The sequence below is a fragment of the Dermochelys coriacea genome, chromosome 9 (genome assembly GCF_009764565.3).
Source record: "Dermochelys coriacea isolate rDerCor1 chromosome 9, rDerCor1.pri.v4, whole genome shotgun sequence".
Taxonomy (NCBI): domain Eukaryota; kingdom Metazoa; phylum Chordata; order Testudines; family Dermochelyidae; genus Dermochelys; species Dermochelys coriacea.
Window position 1 is genome coordinate 49,772,439 of NC_050076.1, and position 25,220 is coordinate 49,797,658.

The 25,220-nt window shown below is 42.2% G+C and overlaps 1 protein-coding gene across 7 annotated transcripts in view; it reads right to left on the reverse strand.

The window, feature by feature from the left end:
- The window catches only part of PPP2R3A (protein phosphatase 2 regulatory subunit B''alpha), a 130,117-nt gene that overhangs the window by 67,100 nt on the left and 37,797 nt on the right, over window positions 1-25,220 (reverse strand). For 6 of the 7 annotated variants that reach the window (XR_006274421.1, XM_043492805.1, XM_038416906.2 and 3 more), the window contains one exon: window positions 2,581-2,841. Coding sequence is in view for 6 of the 7 variants with exons in the window: in XM_043492805.1 (XP_043348740.1) it covers window positions 2,581-2,841 (261 nt within the window). In the remaining variant the exon portion in view is untranslated. Of the gene's footprint in view, window positions 1-2,580; window positions 2,842-17,509; window positions 17,657-25,220 lie in introns of those variants that run through there. The other variant, XM_043492807.1, reaches the window with a different exon arrangement.

Here is a 25,220-nt window from a genome sequence, read left to right on the forward strand (position 1 = left end):
CAGGTTTGTGCGATTAGAAAGTTGGCAACCCTGCTCTGACCTGCCAAGCCCAGAGGTGCCAGGACTGTGACCTTCCAGGCCCAGAGGTGCCGGGGGCTCTGACCTGCTAGGTCCAGAGGTGCCGGGGGCTCTGACCTGCCAGGCCAAGAGGTGCCGGGCTCAGCCCTGGCACAAATTAAGCATTACCCCGCTCATACTCCCTGCAGCCTTTGACAAGTGCATCACAAGGCCCTGCTAAGATGCCTGTGTGACATAGCAGGAGTAGATAGCCCAGCTCTGTTGTAGCTCCAGCCCCTATCATTCCTCTCCAGAGAGTGAGATGGGTAACTGCTCCTCCTCTCTGAAGGCTCTTGTGGAGTCACACTATCCCCACTTCTCCTCAAAATCTCTATGAGACCACTGGGGGACCACGGGCTCCGCTGGCAACAGCATGCCAATAACACTCAACTCTCTCTCTCGTTCTCAACTGATGCAACCACCACCAAGAGGTCAGAATACCTACAAGAGATCAGCTCTTCAATAAGGAGCAGCTGGCTCAAGCTGAATCCAGGCACGAACAAAGTGATTCTGGTTGGAAAGGGGAAACGCTAGGAAGCACTAATTGAGATACAAGCCCCACCTTCCACTGAAAGCTTCTCTCACAGGTTTAAGTTCTCTCTTTGGCACCCTCCCCTAACTTCTTCCTGTGATTGTCCCTCTTTTTACCAGAACACCAGCCAGATGAATAACTACTTTTGGATGCGACCATCCTGATTTCAGTCCCCTGTACATGAGCCAGGACTAGGTATGCAGTAAGAAAGGACGGAGATTCATGTTGTGCTGTTTTATTTATAAAGGCTGCTATTTCTGTTGCACTTGCTTCAGAACTCTGAATCTAGAGTCATATCAGTACTTCTGTATTGCAGCAGTGGACCTTGACACAGCTTGATGTTATCAGATAATGTGCTGACCCAGGGATGTCTCAGCGTATCACTGATTGAAGTACTGGTCTCCTCTGCACAGCCGTGCTGCTTTTTCTGCTTTGAGTCTGGCAAGGGCCCAGACAGATACCTTTGCTGCCCTTACATGACACATAATATGAGTCATTGAACTTTTTTGTCCCACACTTGATGGTTTCCTGGGCATCTTTTCAGAGGGTGTGTTCTGACAGCTGCTGTCATATTTATTACACAGCCAGTCTCTACCTTCACAAAATCTTTGCTCATCAAACTAGAATGCCCCTCCTGGATGGAGTGTCACTGTTCCAGCTCCAGCATCAATGAACAATGTACATGAATAAATGAGAATTTTTGTTATGATTGCTAGTGCATTAACAGCCTGAGGAGAGTACATGCTTGAAACATGGAAAAATAGGGTAATGTGGCAAACTGTTCCTGAACCAGGTGTTCTGTTCCCCAGATCCAGGTTCTCATTTGCAGACTGTTAGGTCTCTAAAGCTGCTGAACTCCTATGTCTGCATTATACAAACTGAGCATCCAAGGATCAGTGCAACATGATTTAGCTGGCCATATCCCTCTTCTGCTAATCATGCACTAAAAGAGACTGTTGTGCTAGAGGTGTTGTTACCAGTGTCCCCTATTACAAACCTGCCTGTACCCCTTGGGTATGTACCTGGCATGACGAGCCTGTGTCGCTGCTCATTGTCCATGCTCTCCTGGGTACACTACTATTTTTAGCCTGCTAGCTCGATGAAAGCTGGTGTAAGTACATCTACACACACTGGGAATCACAGCCCTAGCATCAAGTGTAATCATAGCCATAGAGTAGGCCGGCTTCATGCCATCTCAGGATCACAGTGGCAGAGAACTGATCTCAAAAAAGGCAACTGGTAACGTCTGCAGTTGAAGTACACCAGCACTCCTGCCTCGTGGCACAGACTAGCACCAATGCATCTGCGGACCTGGTTCTGTGATAGGTTTCCAATCAAAACTAACCAACAGCATGAATTCCTAGTTTCAGATCCTGAATGCTCATAATGAAGCACTCATTAAAAATATAAAGGCTAAAAATTATAGAAGTTTGGTAATAATTTCAATTACAAATAAAGGTGAGAAAATCTGAACCTGTTTATGGACAATTAGGTGAACAGAAAAACAGGCAAAGGATCAGTTCCTGATCTCACACCAGTCTAATCCTGGTATAAACCCATTTATTCCAACAGTTAGGCTGGATTTGCACCAGCATAAGTGAGGTCAGAATTTAGCTCTATATGCCCTGGACAAATTATTTGCAACCATGCTGTATGTAACAGTTGTGACTGTGTTCTCTGCTAAACTCCTTTGCATTTCTAAGGAGTCTGCCTGTTGGCCAGGGAAGCTGCCATTTTGTGAGTCAGATTTGACTCAGCGTGCATCAGAGGTGACACACATCATCCTTCTCCCATGGAGACTTTAATTGTGTTCATTCTTGTTTTGTTGTTTCCTTAATCTAACATAAGTGATTCAAACTTATAAGTACATTTGCTCATTGTGAACTGAAAAATATAAAATTGCAACTAGAATTGAGCAAATAGTTGATAAATTTAATTAATGTTTCATTGTCTCCCAAACGGTGAGTGACCCAGTGAATGGCTACATTTACCTTGGCAATTTTCCCCATTTCATAAATGTTTGCTTTCTCATCTTCAAACTCTGTAAAGGATGCTTCGATCCTGGCAATGGTCTCCTCATGATTGTTGCAGACACTTGGAAGCCCTTTGGGGAAGTAGAAACGTGGAATGTTTATGGACACAGGGGCATTGATAATGACTTTATTCGCAGTCACAAGAGGTCGTGGGCTGACTGCTGACTTCAAAGGGGCTGGGGATGGAGTCCCAGGCTTCTTCTCTTGTTTATTTTGAACCTGAAAAGATAATGCAAGAAATAAATACTTTTTCTACCATATAAAATTTTTAAAAAAAAGGGGGGGGGGGTGGACCCTCCTGTTCCAAATGCACAAGACATTAACAAGCATCAAAAATACTTAGTAATTCAGTTGTGTGTATTACGTGATAAAAAAGTCCCATGTTAAAATTATTATTAAGGTTGTAAAGTCAAACATCCAAAAGCTAGGAAATGCAAGATTAAAGCTGTCTGTACAACTTTAACTCCGTCCATCAGTATATGTAATTTCAATCACATATTACTTTTTCCACAGGACCTCTGCCTCATTCAGTGCACACAATGGCTGGTGTTCAGGGAGTGAAGCCCTGTTCAATATTTCTTTTCATCCTCATCATTCAGTGTGTGGCCTCCATGCCTGGTTAACAGCACAGCAGCCAACTCTTGCACTGAATGAGTTGTTGCACTTTTTTTTTTTTTTTAAATTTCTTCATGGAAATAGAAGATTATTTCTATGGGGTTCATCACTACAGTTCCTGAGGGCCTGAATTCACCCTCACAACAGCAGGGCAGTATTATTATCCCCTTTTCCAGATAGAAGAACTGAGGCCCAAAGAAATTAAAGCCAAGCTTTGCAAGAGTGTCTCATAATTCTGGGAGCCTTAGTGACTGGGTGCCCAAACTGAGATGCCCAAGACCTGATTTTTCAGAGATGATGAGCACTGGCAGCTGCCATGGACTTCAATTGGAATTGTGAGCCGTTAGCACTTTTGAAAATTGTTCTCAAGAAAAGCACCCAGGAGAGAAGGAACACAAAATTAGTAGTCACGTCTGAAAAGTCTGGCTTAAGGTCCCAGTTCAGAAGAGTATTTCTTTGTAGGAAAGGCATTTAAGCAGATAGCTAAGGACAAGACTTGAGCAGGTGCTTAAGTGCTTTCCTGAATCTGGGCCTAGGTTATTTGCCTAACACCATACAGGAAATCTGTGGCAGAACCAGAGATAGAAGCTGGTAGTCCTGTGTCCCAGTCCACAAGAGCATCCTTTCTCTCCCTGTAGACCCCTGCCTCATTCACTATGCAATCTTATCCCATTCACCATTCTATCTATAATGGATGTACAGTTGCTAGGGAGGCACACTAGGCCATCCCTTTAATGAACCTCTGTAGTCTTTTAGTTCTGTTCAGTTTAATATTTTTTGGAGAAAAATTAGAAGCCTGAGCATATTCTAATTTTAAGTACTTTTGGAATAACTAAATTATGAGGTTGTAAATTTAGAATTTTTTAAAAAACTTTTTTTTTTTTTTTTTTAAAGACATTACATGGGGATCTTTGTTCTGGGGCTTTTTGAAATAGAAAATAGTCATCAAAACTACACATTGATAAATAATACCTTATTTTTGTTGGAAAAAGACAAAGTTATTAACAATTAACTAGCTTACTCAACTAGTTTACAGTAACACAGCAGAAAAAGAGGGCTGATGAGCCCATCTGTGATGTCAACATTCCCCTGGCACGGAACAGTTCCTTGTCCGGTTTCCTAACTACAGGACCAAAGGGTGGCCATTTTTCCTGGGAGACGCCTGGCTTCATTGTGAACAATGGAAAATAGCAAGATAACTTTACTAGGGACAGTGTCATTGCCACATGCAACATGAGAGAAAGTTTCAAGGAGACTAATTGGATAACTAATTGGATAACCATATATTATTTTTTAAAAATAAACTTTAAGCTTCCTGTCTATGTTTATTCAATGGCTTTATTTGAAACATTTGTAAAAGACAAGGAACTTCAAACAAAAAACACTTTGTGTAAATTAATTAAGGTTGCAAAGAGACAACAATGCCAAAGTCAAAACCACAAAACCCAAGAAATATAGAATAAAGCTGTGTGCACACATCCATTACCTTCTTCCACATTCTCACCCAAAGATATGCTTACAGTCAAATCCTCTAGCAAATCAGCCCTACTGAACTACAGTCACCAAGATGACACCAAAACAACTTTAACTCTGCCCTCTGAGGAATGCATAAAAAACATAATGCAAGTCTGTCTCATGGGTAGGATACACAATAGCCCACAAATCAAAGTTCACACATCCATACTGCTAAAAACATTATGTAGCCAAAAAAACCCGTGTCATAACCATAGGGGTAGCCTAAATTCCTCCTTACCTGTAAAGGGTTAGGAAGCTCAAGTAACCTGGTTGGCACCTGACCAAAGGAACTAATGGGGACAAAAGATACTTTCAAATCTTGGGGTGGGGGGAGAGGTTTTGTTTTGGGTTCTTTGTTTCTGTGGTCGTTCGCTCTTGGGACTAAGAGGGACTGGACATCAATTCATGTTCTCCAAATCTTCCTGAACAAGTCTCTCATATTTCAAACTTGTAAGTAACAGGCAGGTAAGGTGTATTAGTTTATCTTTGTTTTCTCAACTTGTGAATTTTCCCTTTGCTAGAGGGAGGTTTATCCCTGTTTTGTTGCAACTATGAAACTAAGGCTAGAGGGGGTTCCTCTGTGCTCTCTGAATTTTCTGCTACTCTGTAAGGTTAACTACCAGCCTAAATTTACAGAGGTGATTCTTTTACCTTTTTCTCTTTAAATAAAACCCTAATTTTTCCATTGTTCCAAGACCCAGGGGTTTGGGTCTTTGATCATTTTGTAACCAATTGGTTAGGATATTATTCTCAAGCCTCCCCAGGAAAGGGGGTATATAGGCTTGGGGGAATATTTTGGGGGAATAGGACTCCAAGTGGCCCTTTCCCTGATTGTTTGTTAAATCACTTGGTGGTGGTAGGAACCCCAAGGCAAGAAGGGAGTCTGTGCCTTGGGGAAGTTTTAACCTAAGCTTGTAAGAATAAGCTTAGGGGGTCCTTTCATGTGGGTCCCCACATCTGTACCCCAGAGTTCAGAATGGGGAAGGAACCCTGACAACCCATGATGGGAAAGAAATACTAGCATCGTTATACTATTGTTCACAATTCTAGTATTACACAGACATTTGTTACAAGAGGTGTCAATGTTCCTAAGAAGAAACACCACCAGGCTCAGCTCTCCTTGGCATGCGGCCTGTGGGCTCCATCCTTTCCTGACAGCAGGGTTCTAGAATAGGGCAGGTGGCCCTGGGAAGACCAAACTCAATGAGAGGAGGAAGCAGAAGGCCTTCTTTGTATGGCGGAGGGAGATAAAGACCATCCCCTCCCAGGAAGGGACCTTCTGTGTTAATATGCCTCCTTGCTCTCCGGCAACTACTGCTGCCCAGGAGCAGTCACCTCACTTAGAGTTTGGGAACCTCTTCCTTCTGGAAGCCATCCCAGTATCCTGAAGTGATGTAGGCAGGCTCTCTTCCTGTCCTGTCTATCTGCTGCCCACCAACGGCTCTTCCTCCTCCTCTGCACCCAGGTATCAGGAGGCATGATGGGAGGAAGTCATATTTATTTAATCTTCCGTGGTTTCACTTAAGGTATTTTTTTAAAGGAGATGGTAAGTAAATGTTCAAATAGTTTTGGTTACTGTTTGCTAAAATTATTCCAAATATTTCAAAAGAAAAATGTTTATGAAGAAGGAACCTTGTTTAATCTAATTAAATAGAAGCAGAATTTATGGGTGGCTAATGAGGTAGCCATTCGTCTTTGCTGCTTTTGGTATTTTCTAAGAACATGGAGCCTTTTTCCTTACACATTTTAAGCTCTTTAACTTGCCAGGAAATTGTTTTTAAAAAGTGAAAGCAATGCAATTGCTGGAGCCTCTCTGATTGCAATTTTCCATTCAGTTTGCTGGCACACCGTTCTGTCTGTCCCACAGGGTCCTGTAAAGCTAGCCTCTCAGAGATGGTAGGGGACAGGGGAGGATTTCTTATCTCCTAACTCTCTCTTCACTTTTCCCTCTATAAGCAGAGAGGACTTCTTCCCTCCACAGGATTCCCTGTCATCACAGAGTGGGAGTGTGTGCGTACATGTACACTTGCTAACCACAGCATAGTAACACACAAGCTCTATATGGGACTGGATTAGACTCCAGAGCTCAAAGGCCAGGTTCCTGAGCCTCTCCAATTCTCTTCTCTGCCCTCACAACACAGAAGCAGCAGGAGACCTGCACCAGCCTTCAGTAACTTCCAATTCACTCAGTACCAGTTTTCAAAGGTGAGGCAGCATGGTTAGTGAATCAGGCTTAGATGTGGACCCAGGACACCTGGACGGGGTGCTGGAACAATTTGTACAGTGGGGGTGCTGAGAGCCGTTCAACCAAACTGTAAACCCTGTATATAACGGAAACCACTTCAAGCCAGGATACTACTTCTAGTACCCATCCACCTGGGTTCTACTCCCAGCTCTGCACTGACCTGCTGGGTGACCTCAGGCAAGCTATTCCCCTCCCCGAGTCTCTGGTTCCCCTGACTCCTCCACTTGGGTTCTACTCCCAGCTCTGCACTGACCTGCTGGGTGACCTCAGGCAAGCTATTCCCCTCCCCGAGTCTCTGGTTCCCCTGACTCCCTGGTCTGTCCTTCCTATCTGGGGTGAGTTTTTCTGGAAGCACCAGTCTCTTACTATATGTCGGTATAGTGCTCAGTGCAATGGGAAATCTCAGCAGGGGCCTCTAACATGCTACATTAGTGCAAATAATCATAACTGAAGCAGAGGTTGTGACAATCCCAACATTGCCAACTCTTGTGGTTGTATTGTGAGCCTCGCAATAACTGATATTTTACTTAAAGCATTTAAGTATGTAGGAAAATACTAGGTATTTTACTTGTTTATTTTAACATGACTCCAGCTCCTTGAGTCATGTTACTATGTGCAAATTTCAGCTTTCACTGGAAAAAAGAAGTGACATTTCTAGCCCTCATGGCTGTGGAGAAATATAGAAAAACATGATCCATGTGACCACAATGGCCCAGAAACCAGAAGGGTAAGAAAAAGGACCAAAAGCATATTACTTGTTTTAAAGGGGTCTGACTCTTCTTTTTAACATTTGGGGTTTATGATACGGCTTTCTATCCTGCCCAAGCCCCCATAACCACAGGACCAAAGATATCACTTCCATCAGGAACAAGATTTCTCTATGGAGCTGAAACATTCCTGACTCAACCCAGAACCCTCTGGTCCTAGACCATCACAACACAGGGTTGCCCCCTTCTCTTCTCTCCCCTACTCTCCATTATAGGAATAGACTCACATCATTCAAAAAATTCCTTTACACAGCATGGTGGCACAAGACTTTATCAACTCTGCCCTCCCACACAAACAGCCCTGGCCTCTGGGCAATCTTCTTACTCCCCAGCTATCTGGTGCATCACAACCTCAATGGCACAGAGAGCAAGGCCTTCTACAAACTCCATATTGCCAGCCCCAAGAATTCAAAAGTGGTGAATAAGAAAATTGGCTTAAAAGTAGGGCTGTCAATTAATCAGAGTTAACTCCTGCGATTAACTCAAAAAATTAATCGTGATTAAAAAATTTATTCACAATTAATCGCAGTTTTTAATCACACAGTTAAACAGAATACAAAGTGAAATTTATTAAATATTTTGGATGGTCTTCTACATTTTCAAATATATTAATTTCAATTACAACACAGAACACACAGTAGAGAATGCTCACTTTATAGCATTTTTTATTACAAATATTTGCACTGTAAAAATGGCAAACAAAAGAATTATTATTTTTCAGTTCACCTCATACAAGTACTGTACACAATGTCTTTATCGTGAAAGTGCAACTTACAAATGTAGATTTTTTGTTACATAACTGCACTCAAAAACAAAACCATGTTAAACTTTAGAGCCTACAAGTCCACTCAGTCCTACTTCTTGTTCAGCCAATCACTAAGACTAACACGTTTGTTTACATTTATGGAAGATAATGCTGCCTGCTTCTTATTTACAACGTCACCAGAAAATGAGAACAGGCATTCGCATGGCACTTTTGTAGCCGGCATTGCAAGGTATTTACATGCCAGACATGCTAAACATTAGTATGCCCTTTCACGCTTCGGCCACCATTCCAGAGGACATGCTTCCATGCTGATGATGCTCTTTAAAAAAATAATACATTAATTAAATTTGTGGCTGAACTCCTTGGGGAAGAACTATACATCTCCTGCTTTGTTTTACCCACATTCTGCCATATATATCATGTTACAGCAGTCTTGGATGATGACCCAATGCGTGCTGTTCATTTTAAGAACACTTTCACTGCAGATTTGACAAAACACAAAGAAGGTACCAATGTGAGATTTCTAAAGATAGCTACATCACTCAACCCCAGGTTTAAGAATCTGAAGTGCCTTCCAAAATCTCAAGAGGGATGAGGTTTGGAGCATGCTTTCAGAAGTCTTAAAAGAGCAACACTCAGATGCGGAAACTACAGAACATGAACCATCAAAAAAGAAAATCAATCTGCTGGTGGCATCTCATTCAGATGATGAAAATGAACATGTGTTGGTTCATGCTGCTTTGGATGGTTATTGAGCAGAAGCTATTATCATTCTTTGGAATGATGGCTGAAGCATGAAGGGACATATGAATCTTAAGTGCATCTGGCACATAAATATCTTGCAATGCCAGCTACAACAATGCCATGCGAATGCCTGTTCTCACTTTCAGGTGATATTGTAAACAAGAAGTGGGGAGCATTATCTCCTGCAAATGTAAACAAACTTGTTTATCTGAGCGATTAACTGGACAAAAAGTAAGACTGAGTGGACTTGTGGACTATAACGTTTTATATTGTTTTATTTTTGAATTCAGTAAATTTTTGTACATAATTCTATATTTGTAAGTTCAACTTTCATGATAAAGAGATTGCACTACAGTACTTGTATTAGATTAATTGAAAAATACTATTTCTTTTGTTTTTTATGGTGCAAAGATTTTTAATAAAAAATAAATGTAAAGTGAGCACTATATACTTTGTATTCTGTGTTGTAAATGAAATCAATATATTTGAAAATATAGAAAATTTCAAAAACTATTTAAATAAATGGTATTCTATTATTGTTTCACAGCAATTAATTTTTTAATTGCTTGACAGCCTACTTAGAAGTAATGAGATTTAAAAATTATACATGTTGGGTTCTCTTTTTTGCCTTCTGTTTTCTCAGCTTTCGTACACAATCACTTCACCTTTTCAAGCTTCTTCCACAATCATGAGGGCTAGAAACTGAACCTTTTTTATTAAATGAAAGCTGAGATTTTCGTGTAATCTACTGTAGTGAGCAGCTGAGACATGTCTCTTGGTGGTGCCTTAGAAATGGCTGAGAGACTCTGGACTTTGATCAGCCCTGCAGTTTGAAGTCTCAGAGTGGTTAATGGCTCCCTGGTGGCGAGGGGTGGGGCTGAGCTGATCTAAGCAGGGAGACTTGATGTAAAAAGTCACTTGCCAGGCAAGCTTGAGAGCCATGAACAGAGGCAGCTAACAGGGAAGTTTCAGAGGGGGTCTGGAGCGGGAGCAAGAGAGGCTTTCCTTTCAGGTTCAGGTCTATGTGCAATTTCAAGGTGACCAGCAATGGAACAGTGGGGATGACCTGTGATGGATGCGCCATGTTTTCTTTTCTGCCTGAAGCCAGAAGGGACTTCTGTGCATAAAGTACAAGTTTAGTGGCTGTGCTGGAGGGAAAGATTCTTGGATTGGAGGGTCAAGAAGGGACGCTCCTGAGAATCAGAGACACTGAGGTGTTCCTAGACAGCCAGGCTCAGGAAATATTGGCCCCCCAGGTTCAAGAAAGAATGGAGCTGACCACCAAAATGTCACAGAGAGAAGAAGTCAGAGAGGAGACCTGGCAGTTTATAACCAGGGGAAAGAGGTCATGGCGACATTCTACAAAACTGGAAACAGAGGGGGATGGACAGGCTATGGCTGTCAGAGAGAAGTAGTCCCGGAGGAATTTCACACAGCTAGAATTTTCCAGTCGATACCAAGTCTTCAACATGGAAATTGTGGAAGACACCTCTCAAGATCCATCTGGTCCACGGGAACAGAGAGATGTATGGGACATATATGTAGATCGCAGCTCGGCCCAACCTATATGAAAAACAGGCTTGCCCGTACAGAATTCTCCAACAGTCTAAGGAAGACAAACAATCCTTATTTGGGATTCAGGACTCAGAAAAATCTAAAACATTCTGCAAAGGACAAGCGGGCAACAGGAGAGTGTGCTGCCATCCCAATGCCAAGACACAAGCCATCACTCCAAGATTGGATAGGCTTTGGAAATCAACAGGCAAGGATCAACTGGTGATGGTTCATATTGGCACTAATGACACTGCCTTTCAGGCTATCTCACAGAGAATAGCGAATTTAGAAGCGTGCTAAAGAAGAATGTCCAACTAATCTTCTCTGGGATCCTTCCTTTTATGCAAGCAAAGGAAGACAGAAGGCAGAAGATTCTGGAAGTGAAGCTCTGGCTAGGTAAGTGGTTTAGGGTGGAAGGTTTTGGTTTTGTGGAACATTGCTCCACCTTCTAAGCAGTATAGTATTGATGCTTTCCATGTGAGCAGAATCTCCTTGGGAACTAGCTAGCTAGAGTAGTCAGGAGGGCATTAAACCAATTACAAAGGGGGAAGAATAAAGACAGAATAAGTGAGCACTAATTTAGCCCAGAATCAAGATGCTGAAAACAAAAATTAATCAAGGAACCAAAGGACATGAGGAGAAGAAATTTTTTAATTGCCTGTATATCAATGTTAGGTTCCTGGATAACAAACAAGGAATTGCTCATTTATGAGCATAAATTTGACCTCACTGGTATTATTGAAACCTAGTGGGATGATTCGCACAATTGGAATGTTAAAATCTATTGTCATAATCTAGGAAGGATCAAGAGGGCAAAGAGGGAGAGGCTCTCTAAATCAAAACTGACATTACCTGTTTCCAAATGTCTGATAACTCAGAAGAAAATGACCCTGAATGCTTCTGGATCAATGTCCTAACAAATAAAGCATAACATGGGGTATTAGTTGGTGTCTGCTACATACCACCAAATCACACCTATGAAACAGGATGAGAGGTTCCTAAACACCTATCTACAATGCGTAGGGGAAAAAAGCTGTTTGATCTTACGGGACTTCAATCTGAGTGACATGTGCTGAAGGTCTCCTGCTGCTAGTACTAAAACATCCTTGGAATTTCAAAAATTATAGATAATAATTTCCTAACTCAAAACCAGGGGGGATTCCTATATTAGACCCAGTCTTAACAAATAAAGAGGAACTGATCACAGAACTAAAAATGATTGGTAGCTTCAGTACAAGTGATCATGACTTGATTACATTTATAATGTGCAAACAGAACAAAGTCCAGATTAGTAATACACACACACACACACACACACACACTTACTTGTAGTCTGGGAGCCACCTCCTGAGCACCCCCTTGGGGCCGAAGGTCACTCTGTACTGGCCTGCCTCAGTTTCCCTCTCAGTGAGGTAACAATGAGTTCACTTTAAAAGCCCACAAAGAGAAGCCAAACACTCTATTCTACATCAATCTCTCTCTCTCTCTCTAGTGGAGACTTCTAGAAAAGTGTTTGAACAACAGTTTACATGTTCTTACTTCAGAGCCGCAGCAAAACTTTAAAAATCCCAAAACAAAAAGTCTCCAGCAGCAGCTCCTTCTGTAAGGCCTCAGGCTTGCTCAGTCTCTCCCAGATGGAGAGCTTTGTAATTCCTTCTTTCCATTTCTCTAAAGTCTCTCTTAGACCTGCCTAAAAAGCTCTGTAGTCCCCTCTTTCTCCAGTTGGGACTCCCAGCTGCTCTTTAATAGGGGAATCACCTGATCCCTCTCAGGTGTGTCTACTTAGTAATCAGGATTAGCTGGCTCCAGACCGCTAGGCCATAAAGGTGGAAGCCACATTGTCACGGTGCTTTGAAAAGGACCAGTTTCAAAAAGCTGAAAACATCTATGAGCCAAATCAGCTAGCAGGAAGTATATAATCAGAAAAATATGAATGATAATTGGGAATTGTTTAAGAATACCTTACACTAGATACCCAAAAAGCCACAATCCCACAATGGAGGAAGAAAGCCAAACTGGCAGCTATAAAAAAAAATTAAAAATTAAATATAAAAAATGGAAGAAAGGGCAAGTTGATAGCAATGAATATAATTTAGAAGCTAGGAATTGTAGAAAATTGATAAGGGAAGCCAAGGGACACAAGGAGAAATCTATGGCGAGCAGAGTTAAGGTCAATAAGGAGTTATTTAAGGATATTAGAAACAAAATGAATCCTGACAACGATACTGGTCCATTAAATGGTAGAATTATTAATAACAATGCAGAAAAGGAAGAAGTGTTCAATAAATATTTCTGTTCTATAGTATGTGTGTGTGTGTGTACGGAGGAGAATGATATAGTTATATCATATGATAACAAGCTTTCCATTCCACTAGTATCTTAAGAGGTTGTTAAACTGCAGTTACTAAAGTTAGATATTTTTTAAGTTAGCAAGTCTGGATAATTTGCATCCCAAGAGTTTTAAAAGAGCTGACTAAGGAGCTTTCTGGACTATTAATGTTGTTTTTTAATAGATCTTGAAACTCTGGGAAAGTTCCAGAAGACTGCAAGAAAGCTAATGTTGTGCCAATATTTGAAAAGCGTAAATGGGATGACATACATAGTTACAGGCCTGTCAGTAACAGACCCCTGGCAAGATAATGGAGATGCTGATACGGACCTCTATTAATACAGAATTAAAGAAGGGTAATATAATTAATGTCAATCAATATGGGTTTATGGAAAATATATCCTGTCAAGCTAACTTGATTTCTTTTTTTGATGAGATTTCAAGTTTGATTGATAAAGGTAACAGTGTAGATGTAATATACTTAAGTCTTTTGTAAGGCATTTGAATTGGTACTGCACAACATTTTGATTAAAAAACCAAAGCAATATTAAATTAACATGGCACATATTAAAAACTGTCTAACTGATAGGTTTTAAAAGATAACTGTAAATGAGGAATCATTATCAAGTGGATATGTTTCTAGTGTGATCCCTCACGGATTTGTTCTACACTACTTACCATGTTTATCTATGACCTGGAAGAAAACAAAATCATCATTGATAACGACACAACAATGGGGGAGCGGTAAATAATGAAAAGGATAGGTCATTTACACAGAGAGATCTGGATCACTTGGTAAGCTGAGTACAAGCAAACAATACGCATTTTAATACAGCTAAATGTGTACTTCTAAGAACAAGGAATATAGGCCATACTTACACGATGGAGAACTTTATCCTGGAAAGCAGTAATGCTGAGAGAGATTTGGAGGTCATAGTGGATAATCAGCTGAACATAAACTCCTAGATCAATGTTTTGCCCAAAAGGGCTAATGCGATCCTTGGATGTATAAACAGGGGAATCTCGAGTAGCAGTAGAGGGGTTAATTTTACCTCTGCATTTGGAACTGATGCAACCACTGCTGTAATAGTGTGTCCACAATTTAAGGAGGAGGATAAAAATTGGAGAGGGTTCAAAAAAGAGTCAAGAGAATGACTAAAAGATTAGAAAACATGCCTTTTAGTGATAGACTCAAGGAGCTCAAACTATTTATCTTAACAAAGAGATGGGGTTCAGTCTATATAAGATTACAAGTACAAGACTACAAGAAAATACATGGGGAACAAATATTTGATAATCGGCTCTTCAATGTAGCAGAGAAAGGAATAACAACATGATCCAATGGCTGGAAGTTGAAGCTAGACATATTTACACTGGAAATAAGATGTAAATTTTAAATAGTGAAAGTAATTAACCATTGGAACAAATTACAAAGGATGGTGGGAGATTCTCCACTATGGACAATTTTTAAATCAAGATTGAATGTTTTTCTAAAAGATATGCCATAGGAATTATTTCAGGGAAGTTCTCTGGCCTGTGTTATACAGGAGATCAGACTAGATGATCACAATGGTCCCTTCTGGCCTTGGGATATATGAGTCTCAATCTTCCTTTATCCCACTGCTACTGTGGTAGCACGGCATCCTGACTCACTGGTGAAGCCATAGACCGATTCTCCAGGCCACAGCCCTAGTAACCAGATAACTCATGAAACAAGAGATACCAAGCTAGGTTACTTCACCTCTCACAGGTATCACGACACATAAAAATTCCACATTTTGCATTTGCAACACAAAATTACATGTGTAATTTGCTAATCAGCCCTCCAAAAATCATTCTTTCTCCTGAAATCAGAAAGGATCTTAGGACAGAAACAAATTATATATAGATCCTTAGATTTTGAGGCCAGAAGGGGGTCTCACCTCCTGCATAGCACAGGCCACACAACTTCACCGAGGTTTCTCTGCATCAAACCCATACATTCCAGTTGAGCAAGAGCATGGTCCTTAGAAAGAGATATATAATCTCAATTTAAATATTTCCAGTGACAGAGAATCCACCACATCCTAGGAAAGTTATTCCCAGTGGTTAATTACCCTGACTATTAAAAATATGAACCTTATTTTGAGGCTGAATTTGTCTAGCTTCAGCTTCCAGCCTTTGGAATCTTGGATTTTGCTCAGGCTTTGTCTGCAAAATTAAAGAGCTTTCTGCTATCAGAAATCTTCTTCCATGTAGGAACTTGTAGACCATGACCCAGTCGCCTCTTAGCCATTTCTTGAATAAACTAAGTAGATTGAGCGTCTTTAGTCTCTCACTGTTAGTCTCACTTTTCCAGACCTTGAATCATTTGTAGTTCTTCTCCAAACCCTCTACAATTTTTCAACATATTTGAAGTGAGGACACCTCAACATCTTTTTTGAAGTGAGGACACCTGGAGTGGACACAGTATACCAGGAATGGTCTCACTAAGGCCATATACAATGGTAAACACCTACCTGCTTCAACTTGATATTCTCCTGCTCATACATCCAAGGATTGCATTTACTCACTTAACTACCACATTAGACTGGGAGCTGATGTCCAATTAGTTACCCACCATGACTGCTAAGTCCATTTCAGAGTCATTGTTTTCCAAAATCCAGTCTCTCACTATATAAGCATGACCTAAATTCTGGCTTTCTAGACCTATAACCCTGCATTTAGCTGTTTGAAAATGAATGTTGTTCAAAGCTTACCATGCATCTAGATTGCTCTGTAGAACTGAGTTGTCCTTATCATTTACCACTCCACCAATTTGGGTATCATCTGAAAACTTTACCAGCAATGATTTGGTATTCTTACAGATCACTGATAAAGATATTGAATAGCACTGGGCCCAGAGCAGACCCCTGTGAGGCCCCCCACCAAAAAACATCCCCATTAGAGGATGATTCCTCAGTTACATATCAGGCTACGCCCACACTGCTCAGTAATTGACAGAAGGAGCACTACAATCTATAACAAATTATAAATGCAAATTCAAGTGTGATACACACAGCTTAGTGACAAATGGATCTACAAATATGCCAAATGTGAGGAAGATTTTGACACAAACTGATAATGAAATAAATCTATAATTTGTTACATATGGCTGGAGTGGTCACTTGATGCATCTTTTAGCTAAAGACAGATACTCCAGGAGAAAGGAAAGTATAGTTGAAACTGTAAAATACTTCCATAATAACCACTTTTCATAAGTTGTGCTTAAGATAGCAAACCAGAACATAGCTTATTCTACCTCAAGATGCCTAATGGCATTCAGAAGCTAATTGTTTTGAGTAGTTTGTTAAGAACTAGCATAACTGGATGATAATTTGTGCAAATAACTGTGACAAAACAGATGGTGTTGTCACTGCCTATGTAGTAAACATAGGGATGAAGAGAAATTTAGAAGAACAGACTGAATATTTCCATTGGCTTGGACAAAGTGCAAATGGATGGCTGTAATATTGTTAATGCTGTTGAGACATTTGGAAGGTACTTCAGGAAACACCACAGAGAAATATTTAAGGACAAACTTACATTACAGACAGTGAAGAAACAGATGAAGCAAGCACTTGCTCCACTTCATTTTATTGTCCATTTTCTCAACCCAAAGCTCCAGGGTAGATGTCTAAGTACAAATACGGTGTATGCTGCTATGACATGGTCATTGGTTAATCAACCAACAAAACAGATTTCAGGGACAAAGAAGAATCAATCCAAACACATGTTTGCTGCTGACCCTATCAATAAAGTTGAATCACTGAAGTTCCTGGTGATCCATATAGATGTAGAGTTTATAAAAGTCACAAGACAGCTTTGGAGGTGGCGCAGAGGAGCACTCTCTGCTGGCGTGATCCTCCCAAGACCAGCTATGCTGGCTTCAGGGCAGATTTGTGTCAACAGAGCAGCACAAAGCCTCCACAACAGAGCAGTGGTTTGGATCACTGAGCATGGCATGTAAAGCAAAATACTAACCATCCAGGCACTCAGAGCAGCCCGATGGGACACCCACCCACCGATGGTGCTTCTCTTAAAAACAGTGCAACAAAGTTTTCATCCTCTTTATCTATTTCTGCCTATACCTGTGAAGTTGTGGTCCTCGTCCTAAAAAAAAAAAAAAAAAAAAAAAAAAAGCTGTTTCCCCTTGTTTACGAATAAGACATTTTAACTCTAAGCCTGGATGGTCTATTTATAAACCTGTTGGTATCTGGCTGCAAATAACTTTCTGCAAATAGAGAAGCCTAGAGGGAACGCAGTCGCATTCCCTGATCCAATAAAAAGACACAAAGTAATACAAAAAGAAAAAGAAACCCAAGACTTCAAACCTGGGCCTGTTGGAATGACTTCTGCCTCTTTTTGATCCGAGATGGAAGAACAAAATCACAGCCCCTTGCAAGGAAAGCAAGCTCTCCTCTTAAGTCTGGGTCTCTTCGCAGAGAGGTTTCCTTGATCATCATCTTGTTAAGTTCCTGAGTAACCTTTTCGCTTTCCAGCTGTGGTACAGAGTCTTTGTAGGAGATCACGTCAGCCCCAATGGATCACTTTCTTAATTTTGCTTTTCACAGGCAAGGAGTTGTAACTGATTTCATGTAGAAACATAATAACTCTTCTCTTTCCTCACAGGGAAAGTGTCCTAGCATAGTATCTGAATCCCGAAGCCAAAGCCCCCTGACACACACTTTTTTTTCCCTGACATATAAACTATCCCTCAGCACTACCAGTATCTCCTGATGCCTTCTTGCAATACTTTATCGAGAAACATGATCTACAACAGAATCTATTCCCCTCCTGGCTACATGACAGAAAATCTGTCCTTGGCTTGTAATAGGCTAGGGGTATTGTGGGAAAGGAGGTACCCACCACCACTACCAAGAGTGCTAAAGTTAGACACACTGCAAAAGTAGCTAAATATATCACCTTCCCCAATAGTTCTTATTTTAAGAGCTTCAAAGCTGAAATGTGATGTGTAAACCTGCATCAGTCAGCCCCTGCTGGGCTAAAAACATATGCTCTAAGCATAGGCCAATGTGGAAATGGTGTTAAGAGGTTTATGATGCCTCTGTCTTGTGAGCTGATGAAGCAGTGGAGCAAGACTAATTCTAATTCAAATTGTAGACTATTATTTTTAGAAAAGCTTAACTTTTATTCCTTATTTGGAAAAAGCAAATCACCTTGTTTTTCTCCATCTAAAAGAAGTATGGTAGGGTGACCTTAGGTAATAAACTCAGGCATTTTGGAGCAGCTATTACAAAAATGGTTTTATAAAGAGACCTTAATGAGTCATCCTTTTAATTTACTTTTTCCACAGCTCTCACTTTGTTGTCTCTGGCATGAGGAGCAGCCAGTGTCTAACTATATTATTTTTAAGAGACTCACACAGATGATTCTGGTTTATGACATCGGGGTGCTGGCTTGATTCTCTGAATAGTATAATTTATAATAGTACTGATCATGTGCCTGGCAATGGGGACCTACGTCCAATTCCTGCTCCACAGGATAAGCAAACATCAGTTCTCTGGTTTTTCTTTCCTAGCTAATCTACTTCCACAGTCTACCATCCCCATTGGGTTTAGATGGTCCCAGCTACTTTGCCAGGAGCTTACTTTCTGTGTATGGTAACACACAACAGCTGATACACCTGTTTTTATTATAATCCTGCTTTTGAGAATAATTTTACAAATATCCCTAGAACGTCCAGTCATCCACCAAATTAAGGACTTATTGGACCACATTCCCTGTGTTGGTCCCTTGCTCTCACTGGGACCCCTGTAGGGGCTCCAGAAGCTCACAGGGTTTTATCCCGTAGAATAATTTAAAAGGAAAATTCTGTAGATAGTTGTGGGATCTCTTGGACTGCAAAGAACAAATCTGGGAGTAACTTGTTCCACATACAGGCTTTAGGTGGTCACGAATTTGTACAGCATTCTCTTAAGAGTCTTATTCAAACAAATGGCTTAAATGAGCATTCGAGGATGACAGACTGATGTTGTACCAGATCCTTGGCTGGTGTACATTGGTGTTACTTCAATGATTTTACCGTAGCCTATGGAAATATGGGAACTAACCCCGCCGAGGATCTGGACCTTAAAATTCTGCAGGGAGCACATTGCTTGTAGCTGCTGGCACATAAAGCTAGTGCCATTATCTGTTAACATTATCTTGGGTATCTACTTATTAGAACACCTGGTGAAATTGTGCTGCGAAGGAGTACAAAGAAATGGCCTCTGCATATTATGTGGCAGAGTCAACTCCGACCAACATATAACCACACTTGTTGGCGCTTCCGGTACATCTACACTGCAATTAAAAACCTACAGCTGACCCATGCCAGCTAACTCAGGATCGTGGTGCTCAAATTAAGGGGCTGTTTAACTGCAACGTAGACATTCAGGCTCAGGCTGGAACCAGGGCTCCGGGACCTTGCGTGGTAGGAGGGTCCCAGAGCTCAGGCTGCAGCCCAAGCCCAAACGTCAACACTGCAATTAAACAGCCCCATAGCCCAACCCCCATGAGCCCAAGTCAGCTAGCATAGGTGAGTGTCTAATTGCAGTGTATTTCTAAAGGTCCTATCACATCAAGCCCAATTCAACTGAATTGAATATTCACTGAATGAAGAGGGAGAAGAGTATGTTTTAGAGCCACCAGCTGGCATACATGGCAGAAACTATAGTATTCTTTGATTTCTTTATAGATCTGTGGCCAGAAAATCCAAGACAATTTTCTCTTCTGGGTCTCCTATACTCCCAAGCAGTCAGACCAGGGTACAGCATGGGCTATGTGTCATATTTCTCTACAAAAGGACTTTAGAATGAGAAAGTTTACAAGTCCAATCCTTTAGGGTTCATTTAAACTCCTTTACTTCTGCTTATAATTGCAAGGATACGTGCATTGTTTCTGTAAGTCCGTAGCAGAAATGGGGCTGGGGAAAGTTCTAGGAAGCACTCTCCAGAGAAGCACAAAGACAGACAAGAGTTTTAGGAAGAATTCTAATTTCTTTATTTTAATGAATTATAAATATTGTGGCAGCACCTAGATGCCCAGCCAGGACTCAGGGCTCCACTGTGCTGTGATTCGTTACCACAGTCACATGGCAGGGAAGAATACCACAGTCACATGGCAGGTACCAGATGTTGATTTATTTTGAACCAGCAATGACAGGGTGTATGTATCTCATCTTTCACTGAAATGTACTGAGTGTCCAGAAAGATACCAAAAGACCTCTTGTACCCACAGGTTTAGCAACAGTCTTTACAAGAAATTCCCCATACCTGTGTGAAAAATGGGACATAGCTATCCGGAAGCCACTGACTATTTTTTAGAATGGCAGAAATTTACTTTTCATGTCCAGGTGAACAGGTCATAGAAGAGCTAAGAGGTTTCTTTTCTTGCTTTGACATTCCAGAAAAATGTAGCTGACAATGGGACCTAGTTTGCCAAATCTGAATTCCCAGCTTTGGAGGTATAGTAGATGTCAAGCACATTAGTTCCAGTACCCAGAAAGGAACTAAAAGAACTGTGCAACAGAGAGACCCCCTATTAGCTCTGCTGAGCTACAGGGCAAAGCCCACATCAGTCACCAGAATAAACCCTGCTCATCAAATTTTCTGGGTGAACAGATCAGAATACATTTCCACCCTTTGAGACAACTCTTCATTGTAAGTTGTCCTGCTTAAAAGATGAGTTGAGAGATGCCAAATGTAAGAGATCTCTTATTTACCCATCAGAATGCAGTCAAACATTCACTCACACCTAAACCTGGAGGCCCAATCCTGATGGAGGTGGATGAATGAAGCTGCTGTCACTGGCTATAGCTGCAACCCAATTCCTACGTGGCTGGGGCTGATCGAAGCATTCCGTACAGATGAAATGGGCAGCAACTTCCGCTGGTTCCAAACTCAAGTGAACTGCCACAACACCCTAATAGCACTGGTATTCCCATTAGCAGTCGCAGCCTTAGAGGTTTCAGGTGCCAGATGTTTCTTCCCATTGAGCGTGAGTGTTCTGGGCTATTTCTCTACAATATATTACATTCTAATTTTCTAAAACTAATTGTATTTTATTTTTTTTCCTATCACCTATGGATTGCTGGGGAGATTTATATATTATTGTAATTACTTGACAAGAAGCTGTTAAAAAAAGTAGGAGGGTGTCACCCTGGGAGTGGTGACCGAGGTCTTCCCTTTAGCAGTATGTCTTGCATTCGCTGATCATCTTTGAAGCGAACAGGTCTCTGGTTGGGGTCCCTCATTGGGTGAAGATGTCGTGTACTATCAAATCGTGAAATTCCCATTCATGGTCGATCGCAAAAGGTCTGCTGAGCGAGTCATGGAGTATATTATGTGTCCTGGAACGATAGGCTGCAGACAAGAGGATCTGGTGATTGATGCACCAATTCCAGAGATTAACCACCTCTGCGCACAGCGCGGCCAATCTCGTTCCTCCCCTTTTGTTGACATAGAAGACATGTTGGCCAAATGGAGGACCCCGACCAGAGACCTATTTACTTCACAAGTGTCTGACATGATGAGAACATGAGGGGACCGTGCAAACAGAAGAAAGGATTGGCAAGCCTCTCTCACAACTCAGAGTTCCAGGGTGTTTATGTGCATCCTGAATTCTCAGGGAGAATTCCTTGAGTCATGAGGTTGTCCAGGTGGGCTCCCCAGCCCACCAAGGATGCATCAGTGATGATTGTCTTGTCTGGGAGGAGGGAAGAAAGGGAACCCACACACATACATGACGTGGGTCTGTCCAACACTGGAGGAATGACAGTACTTTGGTGGAGACTGTCAGCATGAAGTCTGTGAAGTGGTGGTTTGGCAAGAAAATGGATTGGAGCCACATCTGGAGGAAGTGAAGGCACAGGGTCATGTAGGTACATGAAGCTATGTGGCCAAGGAGGGAAAGGCAAGTTGTTCACTATTATGTTATGATGCCACTCATTGTGTGGAATCTGTCTACGGGCAAGTAAGCTCATGCTGTCACCAAACTGGTTGAAACCCTGTTGAAGTCCTGAGACTGTGTGGGGTCAAGGATTGATTATCTGACATTGACACTGATTCCAAGAGAGAAAAGGAGGTTGAGTAACATTGAGGTTGATGTGGAGGCTTCTTGTCTGGATCCCATGGCTAGGAGCCAATCGTCGAGATATGGAAATACAAGGATGCTGTAACTCCTGACATAGGCTGCTACGACAAAAAATACTTTGGTGAAGACTCGGGGAGCAGTAGCTAACCCAAAAGGGAGGATTCTGTATCGGAAATGTTGGGAACCCACTGTAAATCTCAAGAAATGTCTGTGGGCAGGATGAATATCAGTGTGAAAGTAAGTGCCCTTCATATCGAGAGCCATAAACTACATGCCTTTCTCTAAGGATGGAATTATGGCCGCCTGCATGACCATACAAAACTTGAGTTTATGGATGAAATGATTGAGGTGACAGAGATTGAGAACTGATATCCACCAACCTTTCTTCTTGGGATGAGGGTGTTGGTTGAGTAGAATCCTGTCCCCTGATATTCCAGAGGAACACGTTCTATTGCTCCCTGTTATAACAAGAAGTTCATCTCTTGGGTGAGAATACTGTCATGAGAGTTGTCCCTGAAGGGGGGCATGGAGGGGGTACTGTAACAAATTTGATCGTATAGTCTTGGTGAATGATGTTTGACACCCATCTGTCCATTGTTATTGCACTCCAAGTGTAGGAAAAGAGTGCTAAATGACCCCCAAAGGGAGTAGGAATCGTGAGGTGGTAGGCATAGTAGCTGGCAACTCTCGGGCTTGCATCAGGAATACCTCATGGCTAGAGGCTGTATCTGTGATGTTGAAGCCTGTGAGGGGGGCATTGGAAAGCAAGACCTCTGTGCCTTTTGACATTTTCTTGGATGCTCAAAAAGTCTCTGTGAATATACTTGATAAGACCTGTAGCCTCAGGGGGACGACTGGAACTGGAATGTTCATTTCAGGGCAGGAGTGTAGATGCCCAATGAGCGAAGAGTGGCCCTGGAATCCTTTAGCATATGCAGTGATTCATCTGTCCTCTGGTTTAAAAGATGGAATTTGTCAAAAGGAAGGTCTTCAATAGTGTTCTGTATCTTCCTAGGAAAACCAGAAGAATGGCGCCAAGATTCCCTATGCATGACTATGGCTGTAGCCATGGCCCTGGAGGAGGTATCTGCTGTATCTACTGCAGATTGGAGGGCCGTTCTGACCAAAAACTTCCCTTCTTCAATAAGGGCCTGAAAATGAGCACTATTGTGTTGTGGATGGCTATCCGTAAATTCCTCAAATTTACTGTAATTCAGGAAGTAACATATTTGTCTAGTAATGCCAGATAATTCACAATCGTGAATTGCAGGCTAGACAATGAAAATACTTTACGTCCTAGAAGGTGACTCCAGACATTCCCCACTTTATCAAACAGTGTAGATCGGGGGTGTTGCTGTTTGACCCATTCTATTACAGCCTGGACGATTAGGGAATTTGGAGGTGCATGGAAAAAAGAAACTCAAAACCTTTGGCAGGAACATTTCTGCTCCCTTGGGGATAGCTGTGTATGTAGCAGGGGTGTGCCACAGTGTCCTGGCAGGCTCCAGAATGGCTTTATTAATTAGTAACACAATTCTCGCTGACCCCAAAGCGTGGAGGAATATCCAGTAGCTTATGCTGGCAGTCTTGGATTTCTTCTGAAGAAATTTGGGGTTTCCCACGCAACTTACCATAATAGCTCCTGAAATTGTCTGAAATCATCCAGTGGGAGAGGGGATGCTGTAGTCACCTCCTCATCTGGAGATATTGCCAGTTCTAGTGGAACTGCTGGGACCAGGCTAAAAAGTTCTTCCTCCACCACTAGATCTGCTTGCCTACTGTTGGGTACCCTCAAGGGGGAGGCAGGTGATGGTTCCCTCATCGCCTGGGCAGATTCCAGGGTCCCAAATATGGCCAATAAGCTGGATCCGATGGAGGTTGTGGGAGTCCCCACAGAATGGGGTACCAATGGCTCTGTGGTGACTGAGGGGTAGATGTCACCAGGGATGTGATGGTCTCCATGATGGCATATACGAATGGTATGATAAAGGTAGCTCTTCCAGTTCCAATTCACTGGAAGAGGAGAAGGTGAATTCTGGTTCCAATGGTGGTACCGTCAGAGCTGGTGGAAGAGTGTAGCTTATCCGTGTAGGGGGTGAGGGATACCATATCAGAGGCCTTGGAAATATGATCTCTCTAGAAGTGGAGGGACTCTATGGAGGGGGTGACTCTGGATCTGGAAGGCAAATACATCCTGAGGCTCAGTCACTGTTCTGGATCACTGCGGTGTGAGAGGCACTCTCTCTTTCCCAGGTACTGGTACCAGCGCTGGGGTCTTTCCTGGTATGGGAGGATCCCGTGTTTTGTGGGCCGCCAGAGATGGTGGTACCAATGTATCAGTGCCTGGAATCACTGGATCCCATTGCTTATGGGTCTTTTTCTCCTGCCTATGAGATTTAGAGCATACGCTGTCCCCTTGGGCCAAGCAGGTGGAAGGAGCATCCATCTTCTTTGATTTGGAGGAAGGCTTAAGTCCTGGTGCTTAATTTGTGCCAGGGAGTGCCAGAGCTGAGCCTGGCACCTCTAGGCTTGGCAGTACATAGCCCTGGCACCTCTGGGCCTGACAACTCAGTTATGAAAGTAAAAAAATTGCTTGAGCCCTGGCACCTAATTACTTGATCTCTGGCACCTCTTTCATTACAAATTAAGCACTGCTTAGTCCCATGCTTATGGGTGTGCTTCCTTACCTCTTGACTAGGCCCCACCATGGGGTCTGTGGGGATGGTACTGCTGGCACCGGAGTCAGATGTGGAAGTGGGAGGCGCGCTCTTCACTGAATCAGGCCGATGTATGGTGGAGTTCCTCGGCCTGGGTCCAAGTGCAGTCTCATGGCGAGCTCCATGAGATGCTTCCAGAGGTGAAATGCCTGGTCTTCTCGGGTGTGGTGGGAGAAGGACTGGCAAATACTAGACATGGCCACAATGTGGGCTTCCCCCAGGCAACAGAGGC